General features: G+C 49.4%; 1 protein-coding gene across 3 annotated transcripts in view; it reads left to right on the top strand.

The window, feature by feature from the left end:
* Window positions 1-19,798, top strand: part of EPHX2 (epoxide hydrolase 2) — a 70,325-nt gene that overhangs the window by 15,462 nt on the left and 35,065 nt on the right. For 2 of the 3 annotated variants that reach the window (XR_013181711.1, XM_077176449.1), the window contains exons 4-11: window positions 2,537-2,727; window positions 4,749-4,871; window positions 8,659-8,727; window positions 10,665-10,760; window positions 12,890-12,968; window positions 14,435-14,469; window positions 15,595-15,621; window positions 17,292-17,377. Coding sequence is in view for 2 of the 3 variants with exons in the window: in XM_077176449.1 (XP_077032564.1) it covers window positions 2,537-2,727; window positions 4,749-4,871; window positions 8,659-8,727; window positions 10,665-10,760; window positions 12,890-12,968; window positions 14,435-14,469; window positions 15,595-15,621; window positions 17,292-17,377 (706 nt within the window). In the remaining variant the exon portion in view is untranslated. The remainder of the gene's footprint in view (window positions 1-2,536; window positions 2,728-4,748; window positions 4,872-8,658; window positions 8,728-10,664; window positions 10,761-12,889; window positions 12,969-14,434; window positions 14,470-15,594; window positions 15,622-17,291; window positions 17,378-19,798) is intronic. The other variant, XM_077176450.1, reaches the window with a different exon arrangement.

The following is a 19,798-nucleotide window of genomic DNA, read 5'->3' as shown; positions in this document are numbered from 1 at the left end:
AGGATGGTGGGAATGGAATGTTGGCAATGTTTGGTTTGGAATGTTGGGGATGTTGGGTCTGAAACCTTGGAGAGGTTTGGTCTGGAACCTTGAGAATGTTGGGAATGTTGGGAATGGAATGGTGGGAATGGAATGGTGGGAATGTGGGATGGTGGGAATGGTGGAAATGTTGGGAATGGTGGCTCTGGAACATTGGGAATGGTGGGAATGGGATGGTGGGGATGGTGGGAATGCTGGGCTTGGAATGTTGGGAATGGTGGCTCTGGAACATTGGGAATGTTGGGAATGGGATGGTGGGAATGGTGGGTCTGGAATGTTGGGAACATTGGATCTGAAACCTTGGAGATGTTTGGTGTGGGAACCTTGGGAATGTTGGGAATGGTGGGTTCGGAATGCTGGGGATGGTGGGGATGGAATGTGGTGGGTCTGGAACGTTGGGAATGGTGGGGATGGAATGTTGGGGATGGTGGGTCTGAAACCTTGGAGATGCTTGGTCTGGAACCCTTGGAATTTTGGGAATGTTGGGTTGGGAATGTTGGGAATGGAATGTGGTGGGTCTGGAATGGTGGGGATGGTGGGTTTGGAATGTTGGGAATGTTGGGTTTGGAATGTTGGGAATGGAATATGGTGGGTCTGGAATGTTGGGAATGTTGGGTCTGAAACCTTGGAGAGGTTTGGTCTGGAACCTTGGGAATGTTGGGAATTGTGGGTTCAGAATGGTGGGAATGTTGGATTGGGAATGGTGGGAATGATGGGAATGGAATGTTGGGAATGTTTGGTTTGGAATGTTGGGGATGTTGGGTTTGGAATGTTGGGGATGGTGGGAATGGAATGTTGGGAATGGTGGCTCTGAAACCATGGAGATGTTTGGTCTGGGAACCTTGGGAATGTTGGGAATGTTGGGATCAGAATGTTGGGATGGTGGGAATGGAATGTTGGGAATGGTGGGAATGGAATGCTGGGAACGTTTGGTTTGGAATGTTGGGGATGGTGGGACTGAAACCTTGGAGATGTTTGGTCTGGAATGTTGGGAATGTTGGGGTGGTGGGAATGGAATGTTGGGAATGTTTGGTCTGAAACCTTGGAGATGTTTGGTGTGGGAACCTTGGGAATGTTGGGAATGGTGGGTTCGGAATGCTGGGGATGGTGGGGATGGAATGTGGTGGGTCTGGAACGTTGGGAATGTTGGGGATGGTGGGAATGGTGGGTTGGGGATGGGAAGGCCAGAATGTTGGGAATGTTGGGTCTGAAACCTTGGAGAGGTTTGGTGTGGGAACCTTGGGAATGTTGGGAATGTTGGGAATGGTGGGGATGGTGGGTTTGGAATGTTGGGTATGGTAGGTCCGGAATGTTTGGAATGTTGGGAATGCTGGGTTTGGAATGTTGGGAATGGAATATGGTGGGTCTGGAATGTTGGGAGTGTTGAGTCTGAAACCTTGGAGAGGTTTGGTCTGGAACCTTGGGAATGTTGGGAATGGTGGGGTCAGAATGGTGGGGATGTTGGGTTTGGAATGTTGGGAATGGTGGGAATGGTGGGGATGGAATGTTGGGGATGGTGAGTCTGAAACCTTGGAGAGGTTTGGTGTGGAACCTTGGGAATGTTGGGAATGGTGGGAATGGAACGTTTGGTTTGGAATGGTGGGGATGGTGGGGATGGAATGTTGGGAATGTTGGGTCTGAAACCTTGGAGATGCTTGGTCTGGAACGTTGGGAATGTTGGGTTTGGAATGTTGGGTTTGGAATGTTGGGAGTGGTGGGGATGGAAGTTTGGGAATGTTGGGAATGGTGGGTTCGGAATGTTGGGAACGTCGGGTTCGGAATGTTGGGAATGGTAGGCCCAGAACGTTGGGAATGTTGGGTCTGAAACCTTGGAGATGTTTGGTGTGGGAACCTTGGGAACGTTGGGGTGGTGGGTCCTGAATGGTGGGAACGTTGAGTTTGGAATGTTGGGAACGTTGAGTTTGGAATGTTGGGAATGTTTGGTTTGGAATGTTGGGAATGGTGGGGATGGAATGTTGGGAGTGGTGGGTCCAGAATGTTGGGGATGTTGGGTCTGAAACCTTGGAAATGTTGGGAATGTTGAGTTTGGAATGTTGGGAATGGTGGGGATGGTGGGAATGGGATGTTGGGGATGGTGGGTCTGAAACGTTGGAGATGTTTGGTCTGGTGGGAATGGAATGTTGGGAATGTTGGGAATGGAATGCTGGGAATGTTGGGTCTGGAACCTTGGAGATGCTTGGTCTGGAACCTTGGGGATGTTGGGAATGTTGGGTTTGGAATGTTGGGAATGTTTGGTCTGAAACCTTGGGGACGTTTGGTCTGGGAACCTTGGGAATGTTGGGAACGTTGGGTTTGGAATTCTGGGAATGTTGGGCATGCTGGGCATGCTGGGAATGCTGGGAATGCCGCGTTTGTAAAGTTGGCAATGGCGGCTGCTGAGAGCGGCCACCCAGACCAGGCAATTCCGGCAATTCCGGCAATTCCGGGAACGCTGGGAACGGCGGCGTTCATTCATTCGTCCCCTCCCCGTGTCCAGGAGTGCAGCCGTGCGTCCTGGCCGACTCCTGGCTGGACGACAGCGCCCGGCGCCGCCTCTGGGGGGCGCTGCAGGAGCGGCTGCGGCGCCGCTTCCGGCCCGTGCTGGAATCCTGCCGGATCGGCGCCGCCAAACCCCAGCCCGAGGCCTTCGCCTGCGCCCTGCGCGCCCTGGGGGCGCCGCCGCACGAGGTGACGGCACCGGCCAGGCCGGGGTTTCCGGGGGGAAACACAGAAATATCCCGGGAATGGAGGGGTGGGAGTGGCAAGGAGCGCGGCAGGGGGGGTACTGGGGCGGGAAACCGCGGGAGATGGCACCAAAATCCCAAAAAATGAGAAAAATTTCAATCCCACAAATCCGTGGTTGAATCCTTGGATGTTCCCGGGAATGTCAAACCTCAGCAGATGCCACCACAATCCCAAAAAAACCCAGAAAATTTGGAATTTTCCATCCCCCAAATCTTTGGGTCTTCCCAGGGATTTGAGGCCTTGGGAGATTCCGTCACAATCCCAAAAACCCAGGAAATTTGGAATTTTCCAATCCCACGAATCCATGGTTGAATCCTTGGATATTCCTGGGAATGTCAAGCCCTGGGAGATGCCACCACAATCCCGAAAATTCCAGGGAATGAGGGATTGGCCATCCCCCAAATCTTGGGATTTTCTGAGGATTGGGAAACCCCGGGAGATGCCACCACAATCCTGGAAAATTGGGATTTTCCATCATCCAAATCCTTGGGTGTTGTCAGGGATGGGAAGCTCCAGGAGATTCCACCAAAATCCCCCCAAAAAAATCTGGGAATGAGGATTGTCCATCCCTCAAATCCTTGGATGAATCCTTGGATGTTGTCGGGGTTGGGAAGCCTCGGGAGATGGCACCAAAATCCCAAAAATTTGGGGTTTTCCGTCATCCAAATCCTTGGATGTTGAGGGTTGGGATGCTCCAGGAGATGCCATCAAAATCCCAAAAATTTGGGGTTTTTCGTCATCCAAATCCTTGGGTGTTGTCAGGGATGGGAAGCCCTGGGAGATGCCACCACAATCCTGGAAAACTGGGGTTTTCAGTCATCCAAATCCTTGGAGGGTGCCGGGGTTGGGAAGCCTTGGGAGATGCCACCACAATCCCAAAAACCCAGAAAATTTGGAATTGTCCATCCCCCAAATCTTTGGGTCTTCCCAGGAATTTGAGGCCTTGGGAGATTCCGTCACAATCCCAAAAAAACCCAGAAAATTTGGAATTTTCCAATCCCCCAAATCCTTGGATGAATCCTTGGCTATTCCCGGGAATGTGAAGCCTTGGGAGATGCCGCCACATCCCAAAAATCAAAAATACTTGGAATTGTCCAATCCCATGAATCCGTGCTTGAATCCTTGGGTATTCCTGGGAATGTGAAGCCTTGGGAGATGCCACCACAATCCCAAAAACCCCAGAAAATTTGGAATTGTCCATCCCCCAAATCCTTGGGTCTTCCCAGGAATTTGAGGCCTCAGGAGATGCCACCACAATCCCAAAAGAACAGAAAATTTGGAATTTTCCAATCCCACAAATCCTTGGTTGAATCCTTGGATATTCCTGTGAATGTGAAGACCCGGGAGATGCCACCACAATCCCAAAAATTCAGGGTTTTCCGTCATCCAAATCCTTGGATGTTGAGGGTTGAGAAACCTCGGGAAATGTCACCAAAATCCCAAAAATTTGGGGTTTTCCGTCATCCAAATCCTTGGGTGGTACCGGGGTTGGGAAGCTCCAGGAGAGGCCACCACAATCCCAAAAACACCAGAAAATTTGGAATTTTCCAATCCCCCAAATCCTTGGATGAATCCTTGGATATTCCTGTGAATGTGAAGTCCCGGGAGATGCCACCACAATCCCAAAAACCCCAGAAAATTTGGAATTGTCCATCCCCCAAATCCTTGGACATTCCCGGGAATGTGAAGCCCTGGGAGATGCCACCACCATCCCAAAAAATGAGAAAAATTTCAATCCCACAAATCCGTGGTTGAATCCTTGGATGTTCCCGGGAATGTCAAGCCTCAGCAGATGCCACCACCATCCCAAAAACCAGAAAATTTGGAATTCTCCATCCCCCAAATCCTTGGCTATTCCCGGGAATGTGAAGCCCCGGGAGATGCCACCTCCACCATCCCGAAATTCCCATTTTTTTGTTTTTTTGTTGTTTTTGTTGTTTTTCCTCGGTGTTGTTGTTTCCCAGGTGTTGTTTGTGGAGGCGGAGGAGGCGGCCGTGGTGGCGGCGCGGGCGCTGGGCGCGGCCGCCGTGCTGGGCCGGGACACGGAGGCGGCGCTGAGGGAGCTCCAGGAGCTCACCGGGATCCAGGCACGGGAAAATCCCGGAATTCCCATCCCGGGGCCCTGCTGGGGTCCCATGGGGCTGGGGAATTCCCTGGGGTCCCATGGGGGCAGAGGGGCCTGGGGTGGGGGCGCTGAGGGGGATGGGATGGGAGGAGACCCTGATCCCAAAAATCCCCAAAAATCCCCAAATCCCAGATCCCGAATCCCAAAAAATCCCAAGTCCTGAATCCCCAAAATATCCCAAATCCCAGATCCCAAAAATCCCCAAATCCCAAAAATCCCCAAGTCCCTGATCCCAAAAATCCCCAAATCCCTGATTCCAAATCCCCAAATCCCAAAAATCCCTAAGTCCCTGATCCCCAAAATCCCCAAATCCCGAAAAATCCCAACTCCCCAAATCCCCAAAAAATCCCCAAGTCCCTGATCCCAAAAAATCCCCAAATCCCTGATTCCAAATCCCCAAATCCCAAAAATCCCCAGATCCCCAAAATCCCCAAATCCCTGATTCCAAATCCCCAAATCCCAAAAATCCCCGAATCCCAGATCCCAAAAAATCCCAAGTCCTGAATCCCCAAAATATCCAAAGTGCCAGATCCAAAAAATCCCCAAATCCCTAAAATCCCCAAATCCCTGATCCCAAATCCTTGATCCCAAATCCCAAAAAAATTCCAACTCCCCAGATCCCCAAAAAATCCCAAACTCCGAATCCCCAAAAAATCCCAAATCCAAAATGCCAGATCCCAATAATCCCCAAATCCCAAAAAAGCCAAAATCCCCCAAATCCCCAAATCCCAAAAATCCCCAAATCCCTGATTCCAAATCCCCAAATCCCAAAAATCCCCGAATCCCAGATCCCAAAAAATCCCAAGTCCTGAATCCCCAAAATGTCCAAAGTCCCAGAGCCCAAAAATCCCCAAATCCCAAAAATCCCCAAATCCTTAAAATGCCCAAATCCCTGATCCCAAATCCCAAATCCTTGATCCCGAATCCCAAATCCCAAAAAAATCCCAACTCCTGAATCCCCAAAAAATCCCAAAGTCTGAATCCCCAAAAAATCCCAAATCCTAAATGCCAGATCCCAAAAATCCCCAAATCCCAAAATCCCATATCCCAATAATCCCCAAATCCCAAAAATGCCAAAATCCCCCAAATCCCCCAAATCCCCAAAATCCCCAAATCCCTGATCCCAAATCCCAAAAATCCCCAAATCCCAGATCCCGAATCCCAAAAAATCCCAAGTCCTGAATCCCCAAAAAATCCCAAATCCCAGATCCCAAAAATCCCCAAATCCCTAAAATGCCCAAATCCCTGATCCCAAAAAATCCCCAAATCCCTGATTCCAAATCCCCAAATCCCAAAAATCCCCGAATCCCAGATCCCAAAAAATCCCAAGTCCTGAATCCCCAAAATATCCAAAATCCCCAGATCCCAAAAATCCCCAAATCCCAAAAATCCCCAAATCCTTAAAATGCCCAAATCCCTGATCCCAAATCCCAAATCCTTGATCCCGAATCCCGAATCCCAAAAAAATCCCAACTCCCCAGATCCCCAAAAAATCCCAAACTCCGAATCCCCAAAAAATCCCAAATCCAAAATGCCAGATCCCAATAATCCCCAAATCCCAAAAAAGCCAAAATCCCCCAAATCCCCAAATCCCCCAAATCCCCAAATCCCCAAAATCCCCAAATCCCCGATCCCAAATCCCAAAAATCCCCAAGTCCCTGATCCCAAAAATCCCCGAATCCCGAATCCCAAAAAATCCCAAGTCCTGAATCCCCAAAATATCCAAAATCCCAGATCCCAAAAATCCCCAAATCCTTAAAATGCCCAAATCCCTGATCCCAACCCCCAAATCCCTGATCCTGAATCCCAAATCCCCAAAAAATCCCAACTCCCCAGATCCCCAAAAAATCCCAAAGTCCAAATCCCCAAAAAGTCCCAAATCCAAAATCCCAGATCCCCAAAATCCCCAAATCCCTGATCCCATATCCCAATAATCCCCAAATCCCGAAAAAGCCAAAATCCCCAAATCCCCAAAATCCCCAAATCCCTGATCCTGAATCCCAAATCCCAAAAATCCCAACTCCTGAATCCCCAAAAAATCCCAAACTCCGAATCCCCCAAAAATCCCCAAATCCCTGATTCCAAATCCCAGATCCCAAATCCCAAAATCCCCAAATCCCTGATCCCAAACCCCAAATCCTTGATCCAAGACCTCTAATCCCAAATCCCATACCCCAAATTCCTGATCCCAAACACCAAAAGTCCCAAACCCCAAATCCCTGATCCCAAATCCCCAAATCCCCAAGTCCCAAATCCCAAACATCCCCAAATCCCCAAATTCCCCAAACCCCTGATCCCAAATCCCCAAAATTCCCAAACCCCTGATCCCAAATCCCAAAAATCCTCAAGTCCTTGATCCCAAATCCCAAACATCCCCAAATCCCCAAATCCCCAAATGCCCCAAACCCCTGATCCCAAATCCCAAAAATCCTCAAGTCCCCAAAATCCTCAAATCCCCCAAATCCCCAAACTCCTGATCCCAAATCCCAAAAATCCCCAAATCCCCAATCCCAAATCCACGATCCCAAATCCCCGATCCCTGATCCCAAAAATCCCCAAATCCCAAATCCTAAAATCTCTGATCCCAAATCCCCAAATCCCCAATCCCAAAACCCAAAAATCCCCAAATCCCCAATCCCAAAACCCAAAAATCCCCAAATCCCCAATCCCAAAACCCAAAAATCCCCAAATCCCCAAATCTCCAAATGCCCCAAATGCCCCAAATCCCCCAAATCCCAAAAATCCCCAAATCCCCAAAATCCTCAAATCCCCAAAATCCTCAAAATTCCCAAACTCCTGATCCCAAGTCCCCAAGATCTCCAAATCTCCAAAATCCCCAAACCCCCGATCCCAAATCCCAAATCCCTGATCCGTGATCCCAAATCCCAAAAATCCCCAAATCCCCAAACCCTGAATCCCAAATCCCTGGTCCCAAATCCCTGGTCCCAAATCCCAGATCCCAAATCCCAAAAATCCCCAAATCCCAAATCCCAAAAATTCCCAAATCTCAAAAATTCCCAAATCCCAAGAACCCCCAAATCCCCGATCCCAAATCCCAAATCGCTGATCCGTGATCCCAAAAATCCCCAAACCCCAGATCCCAAATCCCAAATCCCCAAATCCCCAAAAGTCCCCAAATCCCTGATCCCAAATCCCAAAAATCCCCAAATCCCAAAAGTCCCAAAATCCCCGATCCCAAATTCCTCATCCCAAATCCCCGATCCCAAAAATCCCCAAATCCCCAAATCCCCAAACCCCTGATCCCAAAAATCCCCAAATCCTTGATCCCAAACCCCCGATCCCAAATCCCCAAATCCCCGATCCCAAATCCCAAAAATCCCCAAATCCCAAATCCCCAAACCCCCGATTCCAAATCCCAAATCCCCAAACCCCTGATCCCAAATCCCAAAAATCCCCAAATCCCTGATCCCAAAACCCCGATCCCAAAAATCCCCAAATCCCCAATCCCAAATCCCCAATCCCTGATCCCCAATCCCTGATCCCAAATCCCCAAATGCCCAAACCCCTGATCCCCAAAATTCCGAAATCCCCGATCCCAAATCCCCGATCCCAAATCCCCAATCCCAAATCCCCAAAATCCTCAAATCCCCAAAATCCCCAATCCCCAAAATCCCCAAATCCCCAATCCCTGATCCCAAAAATCCCCAAATCCCCGATCCCAAATCCCCAAACCCCCAATCCCCAATCCCAAAATCCCGAATCCCACAATTCCCCACTGATCCCGGCAGCTGCTGGGCCTGGAGGATCTGGAGCCGGTGACTCCGGACGAGGTCGCGCACGGAATGGTCCAGATCCGGGTACGGAACACGGGAGGAACACGGGGGGAACATGGGAGGAACATGGGAACAAACACGGGAACATGGGAATGAACACGAGAACATGGGAACACGGGGGGAACACGGGGGGAACACGGGGGGAACACGGGGGGAACACGGGAACATGGGAACACGGGAACATGGGAACACGGGAACACGGGAACACGGGAACATGGGAACACGGGAACACGGGAACACGGGAACATGGGAACACGGGAACACGGGAACACGGGAACATGGGGGGAACACGGGAACATGGGAACATGGGAACACGGGAACATGGGAACATGGGGGGAACATGGGAACACGGGAACATGGGAACATGGGAACACGGGAACATGGGGGGAACATGGGAACACGGGAACATGGGGGGAACACGGGAACATGGGAACAACACAGGAACATGGGAACACGGGAACATGGGAACACGGGAGGAACATGGGAACAGCGGGAACATGGGAGGAACACGGGAACACGGGGGGAACACGGGAACATGGGGGGAACATGGGAACACGGGAACATGGGAACATGGGAACACGGGAACATGGGGGGAACATGGGAACACGGGAACATGGGGGGAACACGGGAACATGGGAACAACACAGGAACATGGGAACACGGGAACATGGGAACACGGGAGGAACATGGGAACAGCGGGAACATGGGAGGAACACGGGAACACGGGGGGAACACGGGAACATGGGGGGAACATGGGAACACGGGAACACGGGAACATGGGAACATGGGAACACGGGAACATGGGGGGAACATGGGAACACGGGAACACGGGAACATGGGAACACGGGAACATGGGGGGAACATGGGAACACGGGAACACGGGAACATGGGAACACGGGAACATGGGGGGAACATGGGAACACGGGAACACGGGAACACGGGAACACGGGAACACGGGAACATGGGGGGAACATGGGAACACGGGAACACGGGAACAAACACGGGAACATGGGAACATGGGAACACGGGAACACGGGAACAAACACGGGAACATGGGGATCTTCTGGGATCCATGGGGATTGGGGATTCCAGGCTGGATTCCCATGGTTTCCATTCCCATTCCCATGGTTTTCATTTCCATTCCCGTGGTTTTTATTTCCATTTCCGTGGTTTTTATTTATTTCCATTCCCATGGTTTTCATTCCCATTCTCATGGTTTTTATTCCCATTCCTGTGGTTTTTATTTCCATTCCCATGGTTTTTATTTATTTCTACTCCCATGGTTTCCATTCCCATTGTTTTTATTTCCATTCCCATGCTTTTTATTTCCATTCCCATGGTTTTTATTTCCATGGTTTTTATTCCCATTCCCATGGTTTCCATTCCCGTGGTTTCCATTCCCATTCCCACGGTTTCCATTCCCATTCCCACGGTTTTTATTTCCATGGTTTCCATTCCCATTCCCACGGTTTCCATTCCCATTCCCATGGTTTTTATTTCCATTCCCGTGGTTTCCATTCCCATTCCCACGGTTCCCATTCCCGTGGTTTCCATTCCCACGGTTTCCATTCCCATTCCCGTGGTTTCCATTCCCAATGTTCCCATTTCCATTCCCGTGGTTTCCATTCCCATTCCCGTGGTTTTCATTCCCAATGTTCCCATTCCCATTCCCGTGGTTTCCATTCCCGTGGTTTCCATTCCCATTCCCGTGGTTTCCATTCCCACGGTTTCCATTCCCATTCCCGTGGTTTCCATTTTCATTCCCATGGTTTCCATTCCCGTGGTTTCCATTCCCATTCCCGTGGTTTCCATTCCCGTGGTTTCCATTCCCATTCCCGTGGTTCCCATTCCTGTGGTTTTTATTCCCATTCCCGTGGTTCCCATTCCCATTCCCATGGTTTTTATTCCCATGGTTTATTATTCCCATTCCCGTGGTTTCCATGTTTGGTTTCTCCCCCCAGCCCGGGGTGCGGCTGCACTTTGTGGAGCTGGGCGTGGGCCCCGCCCTCTGCCTGTGCCACGGCTTCCCCGAGTCCTGGCTCTCCTGGCGCTACCAGGTCAGAGCCCAGAGCCCGTCCCAAAGCGATCCCGGGATCCCAGGGGATCCGGTGGGGTGCGCCAGGAATGTGGGGATCGGGAGGGATGTGCTGGGATCCCAGGGATCGGGTGGGGTGTGCAGGGATCGGGCGGGATGTGCAGGGATCCTGGGGGATCGGCCGGGGTGTGCTGGGAATGCGGGGGTCAGGCAGGGTGTGGGGGATCCCGGGGATCGGGTGGAATCCCTGGAATTGGGCGGGGTGTGCGGGGATCCCAGGGATCGGGTGGGATGTGCAGGGATCCCGGGGATCAGGCAGGATCTGGGGGGATCCCAGGGATCGGGCGCTCCCCCCTCCAAGGCTGTGGGGATCCCAGGGATTGGGCGGGGATCCCTGGGTCAGGTGGGGTGTGGGGGATCCCGGGGATCAGCCGGGAATCTCGGGGATCGGGCGGGGTGTGGGGGATCCCAGGGATCAGGTGGGATGGGCAGGGATCCCGGGGATTGGCTGGGATGTGCTGGGAATGCCGGGGATTGGGTGGGATCCCGGGAATTGGGTGGGGTGTGGTGGAATCCTGGGGATTGGCTGGGGTGTGCCGGGAATGCCGGGGATCTGGGGGGATCCCAGGGATCAGGTGGGATGGGCAGGGATCCCGGGGATTGGCTGGGATGTGCTGGGAATGCCGGGGATGTGCAGGGATCCCAGGGATTGGGTGGGATCAGGTGGGATCCCCGGGATCAGGCAGGGTGTGGGGGATCCTGGGGATTGGCTGGGATGTGTGGGGAATGCCGGGGATCCTGGGGATCGGGTGGGGTGTGTGGGGATCCCGGGGATCGGGCAAGGTGTGCCGGGAATGCCGGGGATCGGGCGGGGTGTGCAGGGATCGGGCGGGATGTGTGGGGATCCCGGGGATTGGGCAGGATCTGCGGGGATCCCAGGGATCGGGTGGGATGTGTGGGGAATGCTGGGGATTGGGCGGGGTGTGTGGGGATCCCCGGGATTGGGTGGGGTGTGTGGGGATCTTGGGGATCAGGCGGGATGCGGGGGGATCCAGGGATTGGTTGGGGTGTGCGGGGATCCCGGGAATTGGCTGGGATGTGCCGGGAATGCCGGGGATCTGGGGGGATCCCGGGGATCAGGCAGGGTGTGGGGGATCCCACGGATTGGCTGGCATGTGTGGGGAATGCCGGGGATCGGGCGGGGATCCTGGGGATCGGGCGGGATGGGCAGGGATTCTGGGGATCGGGCGGGATGGGCGGGGATTCTGGGGATCTGGGGGGATCCCAGGGATTGGGCGGGCATCCCTGGGTCAGGTGGGGTGTGGGGGATCCCGGGGATCAGCCGGGATGCGCGGGGATCCCAGGGATCGGGTGGGAATCTCGAGGATCGGGCGGGGTGTGGGGGATCCTAGGGATCAGGTGGGATGGGCAGGGATCCCAGGGATCGGCTGGGATGTGCCGGGATTGCCGGGGATTGGGTGGAATCCTGGGGATCGGGCGGGGTGTGCCGGGAATGCCGGGGATCTGGGGGGATCCCAGGGATCAGGTGGGATGTGCGGGGATCCCGGGGATCGGCTGGGATGTGCCGGGAATGCCGGGGATCTGGGGGGATCCCAGGGATTGGGTGGGATCAGGTGGGATCCCCGGGATCAGGCAGGGTGTGGGGGATCCCACGGATTGGCTGGGATGTGTGGGGAATGCCGGGGATCTGGGGGGATCCCAGGGATTGAGCGGGGTGTGGGGGATCCCGGGGATCGGGTGGGGATCCCGGGGATTGGGTGGGGTGTGCCAGGAACGCCACGGATCGGGTGGGATCTGGGGGGATCCTGGGGGTCAGGCAGGGTGTGGGGGATCCCAGGGATCGGGTGGGATCCCTGGAATTGGGTGGGGTGTGCGGGGATCCCGGGGATCGGGCAGGGATCCCAGGGATCAGGCAGGAGGTGCTGGGATCCTGGGGGTCGGGTGGGATGTGCGGGGATCGGGCGGGATCTGGGGGGGATCCCGGGAATCCTGGGGCGCTCCCTCCTCCCCCTTCAAGGCCGTGGGGATCCTGGGGATCTGTGGGGATCTGTGGGGATCCGGGGGGGATCCCGGGATCGGGTGCTCCCCCCTCTCAGACGCTGTGGGATTCCCCCCTCCCCCCCCCCCCAGCTGGTGCCCCTGTCCCGGGCCGGGTTCCGCGTGCTCGCCCTGGACATGAAAGGGTACGGGGACAGCAGCGCCCCCAGCGGTGAGAGACCGGAACTGCAGGGGGGGGAAACTGCTGATGATAAACCACAGCGGGGGGGGGGGGGGGAACTGCTGATAAACCACAGCGGGGAGAAGGGAACTGATAACGATGGCGGGAACTGATAACCAACGGCAGGGATTGATAACCAACGGCGGGGAGGGAACTGATAACCAGTGGGGGGAAGGGAACTGATAACCAACGGCAGGGATTGATAACCAATGGTGGGGATTGATAACCAACGGCGGGAAACTACTGATAACCAACAGCGGGGATTGATAACAAACAGTGGGAAGGGAACTGGTAACCAACAGCAGGAAACTGATAACCAATGGGGGGAAGGGAACTGATAACCAACGGCAGGGATTGATAACCAATGGTGGGAATTGATAACCAATGGGGGGAAGGGAACTGATAACCAACGGCAGGGATTGATAACCAACGGCGGGGAGGGAACTGATAACCAACGGCGGGAACCTACTGATAACCAATGGGGGGGGATTGATAACAAACAGTGGGAAGGGAACTGATAACCAACGGCAGGGATTGATAACCAATGGTGGGGATTGATAACCGACGGCGGGAAACTGATAACAATGGTGGGAAGGGAACTGATAACAATGGGAATTGATAACAGCGGGGATTGATAACAATGGGAATTGAATTGATAACCAACGGCAGGAAGGGAGCTGATAACAATGGCAGGAATTGATAACCAAGGGCGGGAATTGATAACCAACAGGGATCGATAACAGTGGCAGGAAGGGAACTGATAACAATGGGAATTGATAACGGCGGGAATTGATAATGAACGCCGGGAAACTGATAACAATGGGAATGGAATTGATAACAAATGGTGGGAATTGATAACAATGGGAATTGATAACAGTGGGAAGGGAATTGATAACAAATGGTGGGAATTGATAACAATGGGAATGGAATTGATAACAGTGGGAATTGAATTGATAACAATGGGAATTGATAACGGCAGGAATTGATAACGGCAGGAATTGAATTGATAACGAATGGCGGAAATTGATAACAATGGGAATTGATAACAATGGGAATGGAATTGATAATGAACAGCAGGGAAACTGATAACGAACGGCAGGAAGGGAATTGATAACAGTGGGAATTGATAACAGTGGGAATTGAATTGATAACAATGGGAATTGATAACAACGGGAATTGAATTGATAACGGCGGGAATTGATAGGGACGGGAATTGAATTGATAACGGCGGGAATTGAATTGATAACGGCGGGAATTGATGACAATGGGAGCTAATAACAATGGGAATTGATAACGGGAATTGATAACAATGGGAATTGAATTGATAACGGCCGGGAAAAAATTGGGAAAAAATCCTGGTAAAAAAAATTGGGGGGGGGGGGAATGGGGAAAAAATGGGGAAAAGAATCCTGGAAAAAATTAATAGAAAAGAACCTGTGGGAATTTTCTCTCGGCAGAGATCTCGGAATATTCCCAGGAACAGATCTGCAAGGTGAGCGGGGTGGGGTTGGGGAAATTTGGGGAATTTTGGGGAAATTTGGGGAAATTTGGGGAATTTGGGGATTCCTGGGCTGGGAGGGGCCAATCCCGAGGGGATCCCAATGATCCCAATGAGATCCCAATGAGATCCCAATGGTCCCAATGAGATCCCAATGAACCCCAATTATCTATCCCAGTGATCCCAATCTGATCCCAGTGATCCCAATGGGGTCTGATCCCAATCCCACTGATCCCAATCCTGATGGGATCTGACCCTGACCCTGCTGATCCCAATCTGATCCCACTCGGATCCTGATCCCGATCCCACTGATCCCAATCCCAATGGGATCTGATCCAAATGATCCCAATCCCAATGGGGCCTGATCCCAATCCCAATGATCCCAATCCCATTGATCCTGATCCCATTGACCCCAATGATCCCGATCCCGATCTGATCCCAATCCCATTGATCCCAATCTGACCCCATTGATCCCGATCCCAATGATCCCAATGATCCCAATCTGATCCCATTGACCCCAATTATCCCAATCCCGATGTGATCCCAATCCCATTGATCCCAATCTGACCCCAATGATCCCGATCCCAATGGGATCTGATCCCGATCCCAATGATCCCAATCCTAATGGGATCTGATCCCATTGACCCCATTGATCCCAATCTGACCCCCCATGATCCCAATCCCAATGGGGCCTGATCCCATTGACCCCACTGATCCCGATCCCGATGTGATCCCAATCCCAATGATCCCAATCTGACCCCAATGATCCCGATCCCGCTGATCCCGATCCTAATGGGGCCTGATCCCGATGATCCCGATGCCGATCTGATCCCATTGACCCCATTGATCCCAATCTGACCCCCATGATCCCGATCCCAACGGGGCCTGATCCCGATCCCATTGATCCCAATGATCCCGATCTGATCCCATTGACCCCAATGATCCCAATCCCGATGTGATCCCAGTGATCCCAGTGATCCCAATCTGACCCCATTGATCCCAATCCCAACGGGGCCCGATCCCGATCCCTCTGATCCCGTTCCCATTGATCCTGATGATCCCAATGATCCCAATGATCCCAATCTGACCCCACTGATCCCGGTCCCGTCCTTTTCCCAGGATTTCATCACCTTCCTGGATAAACTGGTGAGGATTTGGGGTTTTTGGGGTTTTTGGGGTTTTTGGGGTTTGGGATCTGGGATTTTGGGGATTTTGGGGATTTGGAGTTGGGATTTGGGGTTTTGGGCTTTAGGATTTGGCGTTTGGGATTTGGGAATTTTTGGGGATTTTTGGGATTTGGGTTTTTCGAGTTTTGAGATTTGGGGTTTGGGATCTGAGTTTTGGGATTTGTGGATTTTTGGTGTCTGTGACATTGGGGATTTTGGGGATTTTTGGGGATTTTTTGGGATTTGGAATTGGGATTTGGGGTTTTGGGCTTTAGGATTTGGTGTTTGGGATTTGGGGAGTTTGGGATTTTCGGGATTTGGGTTTTTTGGGATTTGGGTTTTTCGGGATTTTGGGATTGGGGATTTGGAATCTGGGATTTTTGGGATTTGGGATTTTTGGGGGTTGGGGTTTGGAATCTGGATTTGGGGTTTGGGATTTGGGGGTTTGGGATTTGGGATTCGGGATTTTTGATTTGGGGTTTGGGAATCTTGGGACCTGGAATTTCTGGGATTTGGGATCTGGAGTTGAGATTTGGGGTTTGGGATTTTGGGGATTTTGGGGATTTTTTGGCATTTTTGGGATTTTTAGCATTTTGGATTTGGGGTTTGGAATTTGGAATTTCAGATTGGGGATCTGAAGTTTGGGATTTTTTGGGGTTTAGGATTTGGCATTTGGGATTTGGGGGGGTTTGGGACTTCTGGGATTTGGGATCTGTGATTTTTTGGGCTTTGGGTTTTTCGGGATTGGGGTTTGGGCTTTGGGATCTGAGCTTTGGGATTTGGGGATTTTTGGTGTCTGTGACTTTGGGGATTTTGGGGATTTTTGGGGATTTTTTGGGATTTGGAATTCGGATTTGGGATTTTGGGGTTTTAGGATTTGGCATTTGGGATTCGATGGGTTTGGCTGGATTTGGGGATTTGGGATCTGTGATTTTTTGGGATTTGGGTTTTTCGGGATTTGGAATTTTTGGGATTTGGCTTTTATGGGATTTGGGATTGGGTATCTGGATTTTGGGGTTTGGGATTTTTGGCATCTGTGACTTTGGGGATTTTTGGGGTTTTTGGGGTTTTTGGGATTTTTGGGGATTTTTGGGGATTTTTTGGGACTTGGGTTTTTCAGGATTTGGAATTTTTGGGATTTGGGATTGGGTATCTGGGTTTTGGGGTTTGGGATTTTTGGCATCTGTGACTTTGGGGATTTTTGGGATCTTTGGGGATTTTTGGGGATTTTTGGCATTTGGATTTGGGATGTTTGGGATTTGGGATTTGGGATCTGAGATTTGGGATTTGGGGATTTTTGGGGTCTGTGACTTTAGGGATTTTGGGGATTTTTTGGGATTTGGAATTGGGATTTGGGGTTTTGGGGTTTAGGATTTGGCATTTGGGATTTGGGTGGTTTTGGGATTTCTGGGATTTGGGATCTGCGATTTTTGGGGATTTGGGTTTTCGGGATTTGGGATTTTTGGTGTCTGAGACTTTGGGGATTTCGGGGGGTTTTGGGATTTTTCGGGTTTGGGATCTGTGATTTTTGGGGATTTGGGATTTTCGGGATCTGGGTTTTCCGGGATTTGGCATTTTTGGTGTCTGCGCCTTCGGGGGTTTCGGGTGATTTTTTGGGGGGATTTTTGGGGATTTGTCTCCTCTCCTCAGGGAATCCCGCAGGTGATCCTGATTGGCCACGACTGGGGCGGGGCCATGGCCTGGAACCTGGCTCTGTTCTACCCCGAGCGCATCCGGTGAGGCCGGGAACTCGAAAACCCCCAAAAGAAATCCCAAAAAATCCCCAAAAAACCAAAAAAAAAATCCCCAAAAAAAAAACCCGAAAAGAAATGCTCAAAGAAAAAAAAAAAAAACAAAACCCAAAAGAAATCCCAAAAAATTCCCCAAAAAATAAAAATAAAAAAAAAACCCAAAAGAAATCCCAAAAAAATCCCCAAAAAATAAAAAAAACCCCAAAAGAAATCCCAAAAAAATCCCCAAAAAACCCCCCAAAAAATAAAAAAAAAAAAACCCAAAAGAAATCCCAAAAAAATCAAAAACCCCCAAAAGAAATCCCAAAAAAATCCCCCAAAAAACCCAAAAAAATCCTCCCAAAAAAACCCCCAAAAGAAATCCCCAAAAAATCCCCAAAAAATAAAAAACCCAAAAGAAATCCCAAAAAAACCCAAAAAACCCAAAAAATCCCAAAAGAAATCCCAAAAAATCAAAAAAACCCCAAAAGAAATCCCAAAAAACCCCAAAAAAATCCCCAAAAAAAAAACCCAAAAGAAATCCCGCCCAAAAAAAAAAACCCCAAAAGAAATCCCAAAAAAATAAAAAAAAACCCCAAAAGAAATCCCAAAAAAATCAAAAAAACCCCAAAAGAAATCCCCCCAAAAAATAAAAAAAAAACCCAAAAGAAATCCCAAAAAAATCAAAAAAACCCCAAAAGAAATCCCAAAAAAATCCCAAAAAAATAAAAAAAAAAACCAAAAGAAATCCCCCAAAAAAATCCCCCCCCCAAAAAAAAAACCCAAAAGAAATCCCAAAAAAACCCCAAAAAACCCCAAAAAATCCCAAAAAAATCAAAAAAACCCCAAAAGAAATCCCAAAAAAATAAAAAAAATCCCAAAAGAAATCCCAAAAAAATCCCCCCAAAAACCCAAAAAAATCCCCCCCAAAAAAACCCCCAAAAGAAATCCCAAAAAAATCCCCAAAAAATAAAAAAACCTAAAAGAAATCCCATAAAAATCCCCAAAAAAATAAAAAAAAAAAACCCTAAAGAAATCCCCCAAAAAATCCCCCAAAAAATCCAAAAAAACCCCCAAAAAAATCCCCAAAAAAACCCCCAAAAGAAATCCCAAAAAAATCCCCAAAAAATAAAAAAAACCCCAAAAGAAATCCCAAAAAATCCCCCAAAAAAACCCAAAAAAATCCCCCCAAAAAAACCCCCAAAAAATAAAAAAAAAACCCAAAAGAAATCCCAAAAAAATTTAAAACACCCCAAAAGAAATCCCAAAAAAAGCCCCAAAAAAATAAAAAAAACCCCAAAAGAAATTAAAAAAACCCAAAAGAAATCCCAAAAAAAATCAAAAAAACCCCAAAAGAAATCCCAAAAGAAAATCAAAAAAACCCCAAAAGAAATCCCAAAAAAATCAAAATAAACCCAAAAGAAATCCCAAAAAAATCAAAAAAACCCCAAAAGATCAAAAAAACCCCAAAAGAAATCCCAAAAAAAACCCCCAAAAACCCAAAAGAAATCCCCAAAAAATCAAAAAAACCCCAAAAGAAATCCCAAAGAAACCCAAAAAAATCCCCCAAAAGAAATCCCAAAAAATCCCCCCCCCAAAAAAAACCCCAAAAGAAATCCCCCAAAAAAACCCAAAAAACCCAAAAGAAATCCCAAAAGAAATCCCAAAAAAATCCTCCAAAAATAAAAAAAAAACAAAAAAATCCCCAAAAAATAAAAAATCCCCAAAAGAAATCCCAAAAAAATCAAAAAAACCCCAAAAGAAATCCCAAAAAAAAAAAAACCCAAAAGAAATCCCAAAAAAATAAAAAAAAACCCAAAAGAAATCCCAAAAAAAATCCCCAAAAAAACCCAAAAAAATCCCCCCCAAAAAAAACCCCAAAAGAAATCCCAAAAAAATCCCCAAAAAATAAAAAAAAACAACCCCAAAGAAATCCCCAAAAAATCAAAAAAACCCCAAAAGAAATCCCCAAAAAATCCCCAAAAAATCAAAAAAATCCCAAAAGAAATCCCAAAAAAATCCCCCAAAAAACCCCAAAAAATCCCCCCAAAAAAACCCCAAAAGAAATCCCAAAAAAATCCCCCAAAACCCAAAAGAAATCCCAAAAAAATCAATAAAAACCCCAAAAGAAATCCCAAAGAAAACCCAAAAAATACCCAAAAGAAATCCCAAAACAAAATCAAAATAAACCCAAAAGAAATCCCAAAAAAATCAAAATAAACCCAAAAGAAATCCCCAAAAAAATCTCCAAAAACCCCCAAAAAATAAAAAAAAAAAACCCAAAAGAAATCCCAAAAAAATCCCCAAAAAATCCAAAAAAACCCCCCAAAAAATCCCCAAAAAAACCCCAAAAGAAATCCCCAAAAAATCCCCCAAAAATAAAAAAAAACCCCAAAAGAAATCCCCAAAAAAACCCAAAAACCCCAA

This window comes from Agelaius phoeniceus, chromosome 3 (genome assembly GCF_051311805.1).
Source record: "Agelaius phoeniceus isolate bAgePho1 chromosome 3, bAgePho1.hap1, whole genome shotgun sequence".
Classification (NCBI taxonomy): Eukaryota; Metazoa; Chordata; class Aves; order Passeriformes; family Icteridae; genus Agelaius; species Agelaius phoeniceus.
Note: the sequence above shows the minus strand (reverse complement) of the source record. Positions and strands in the feature narration are given on the sequence as shown.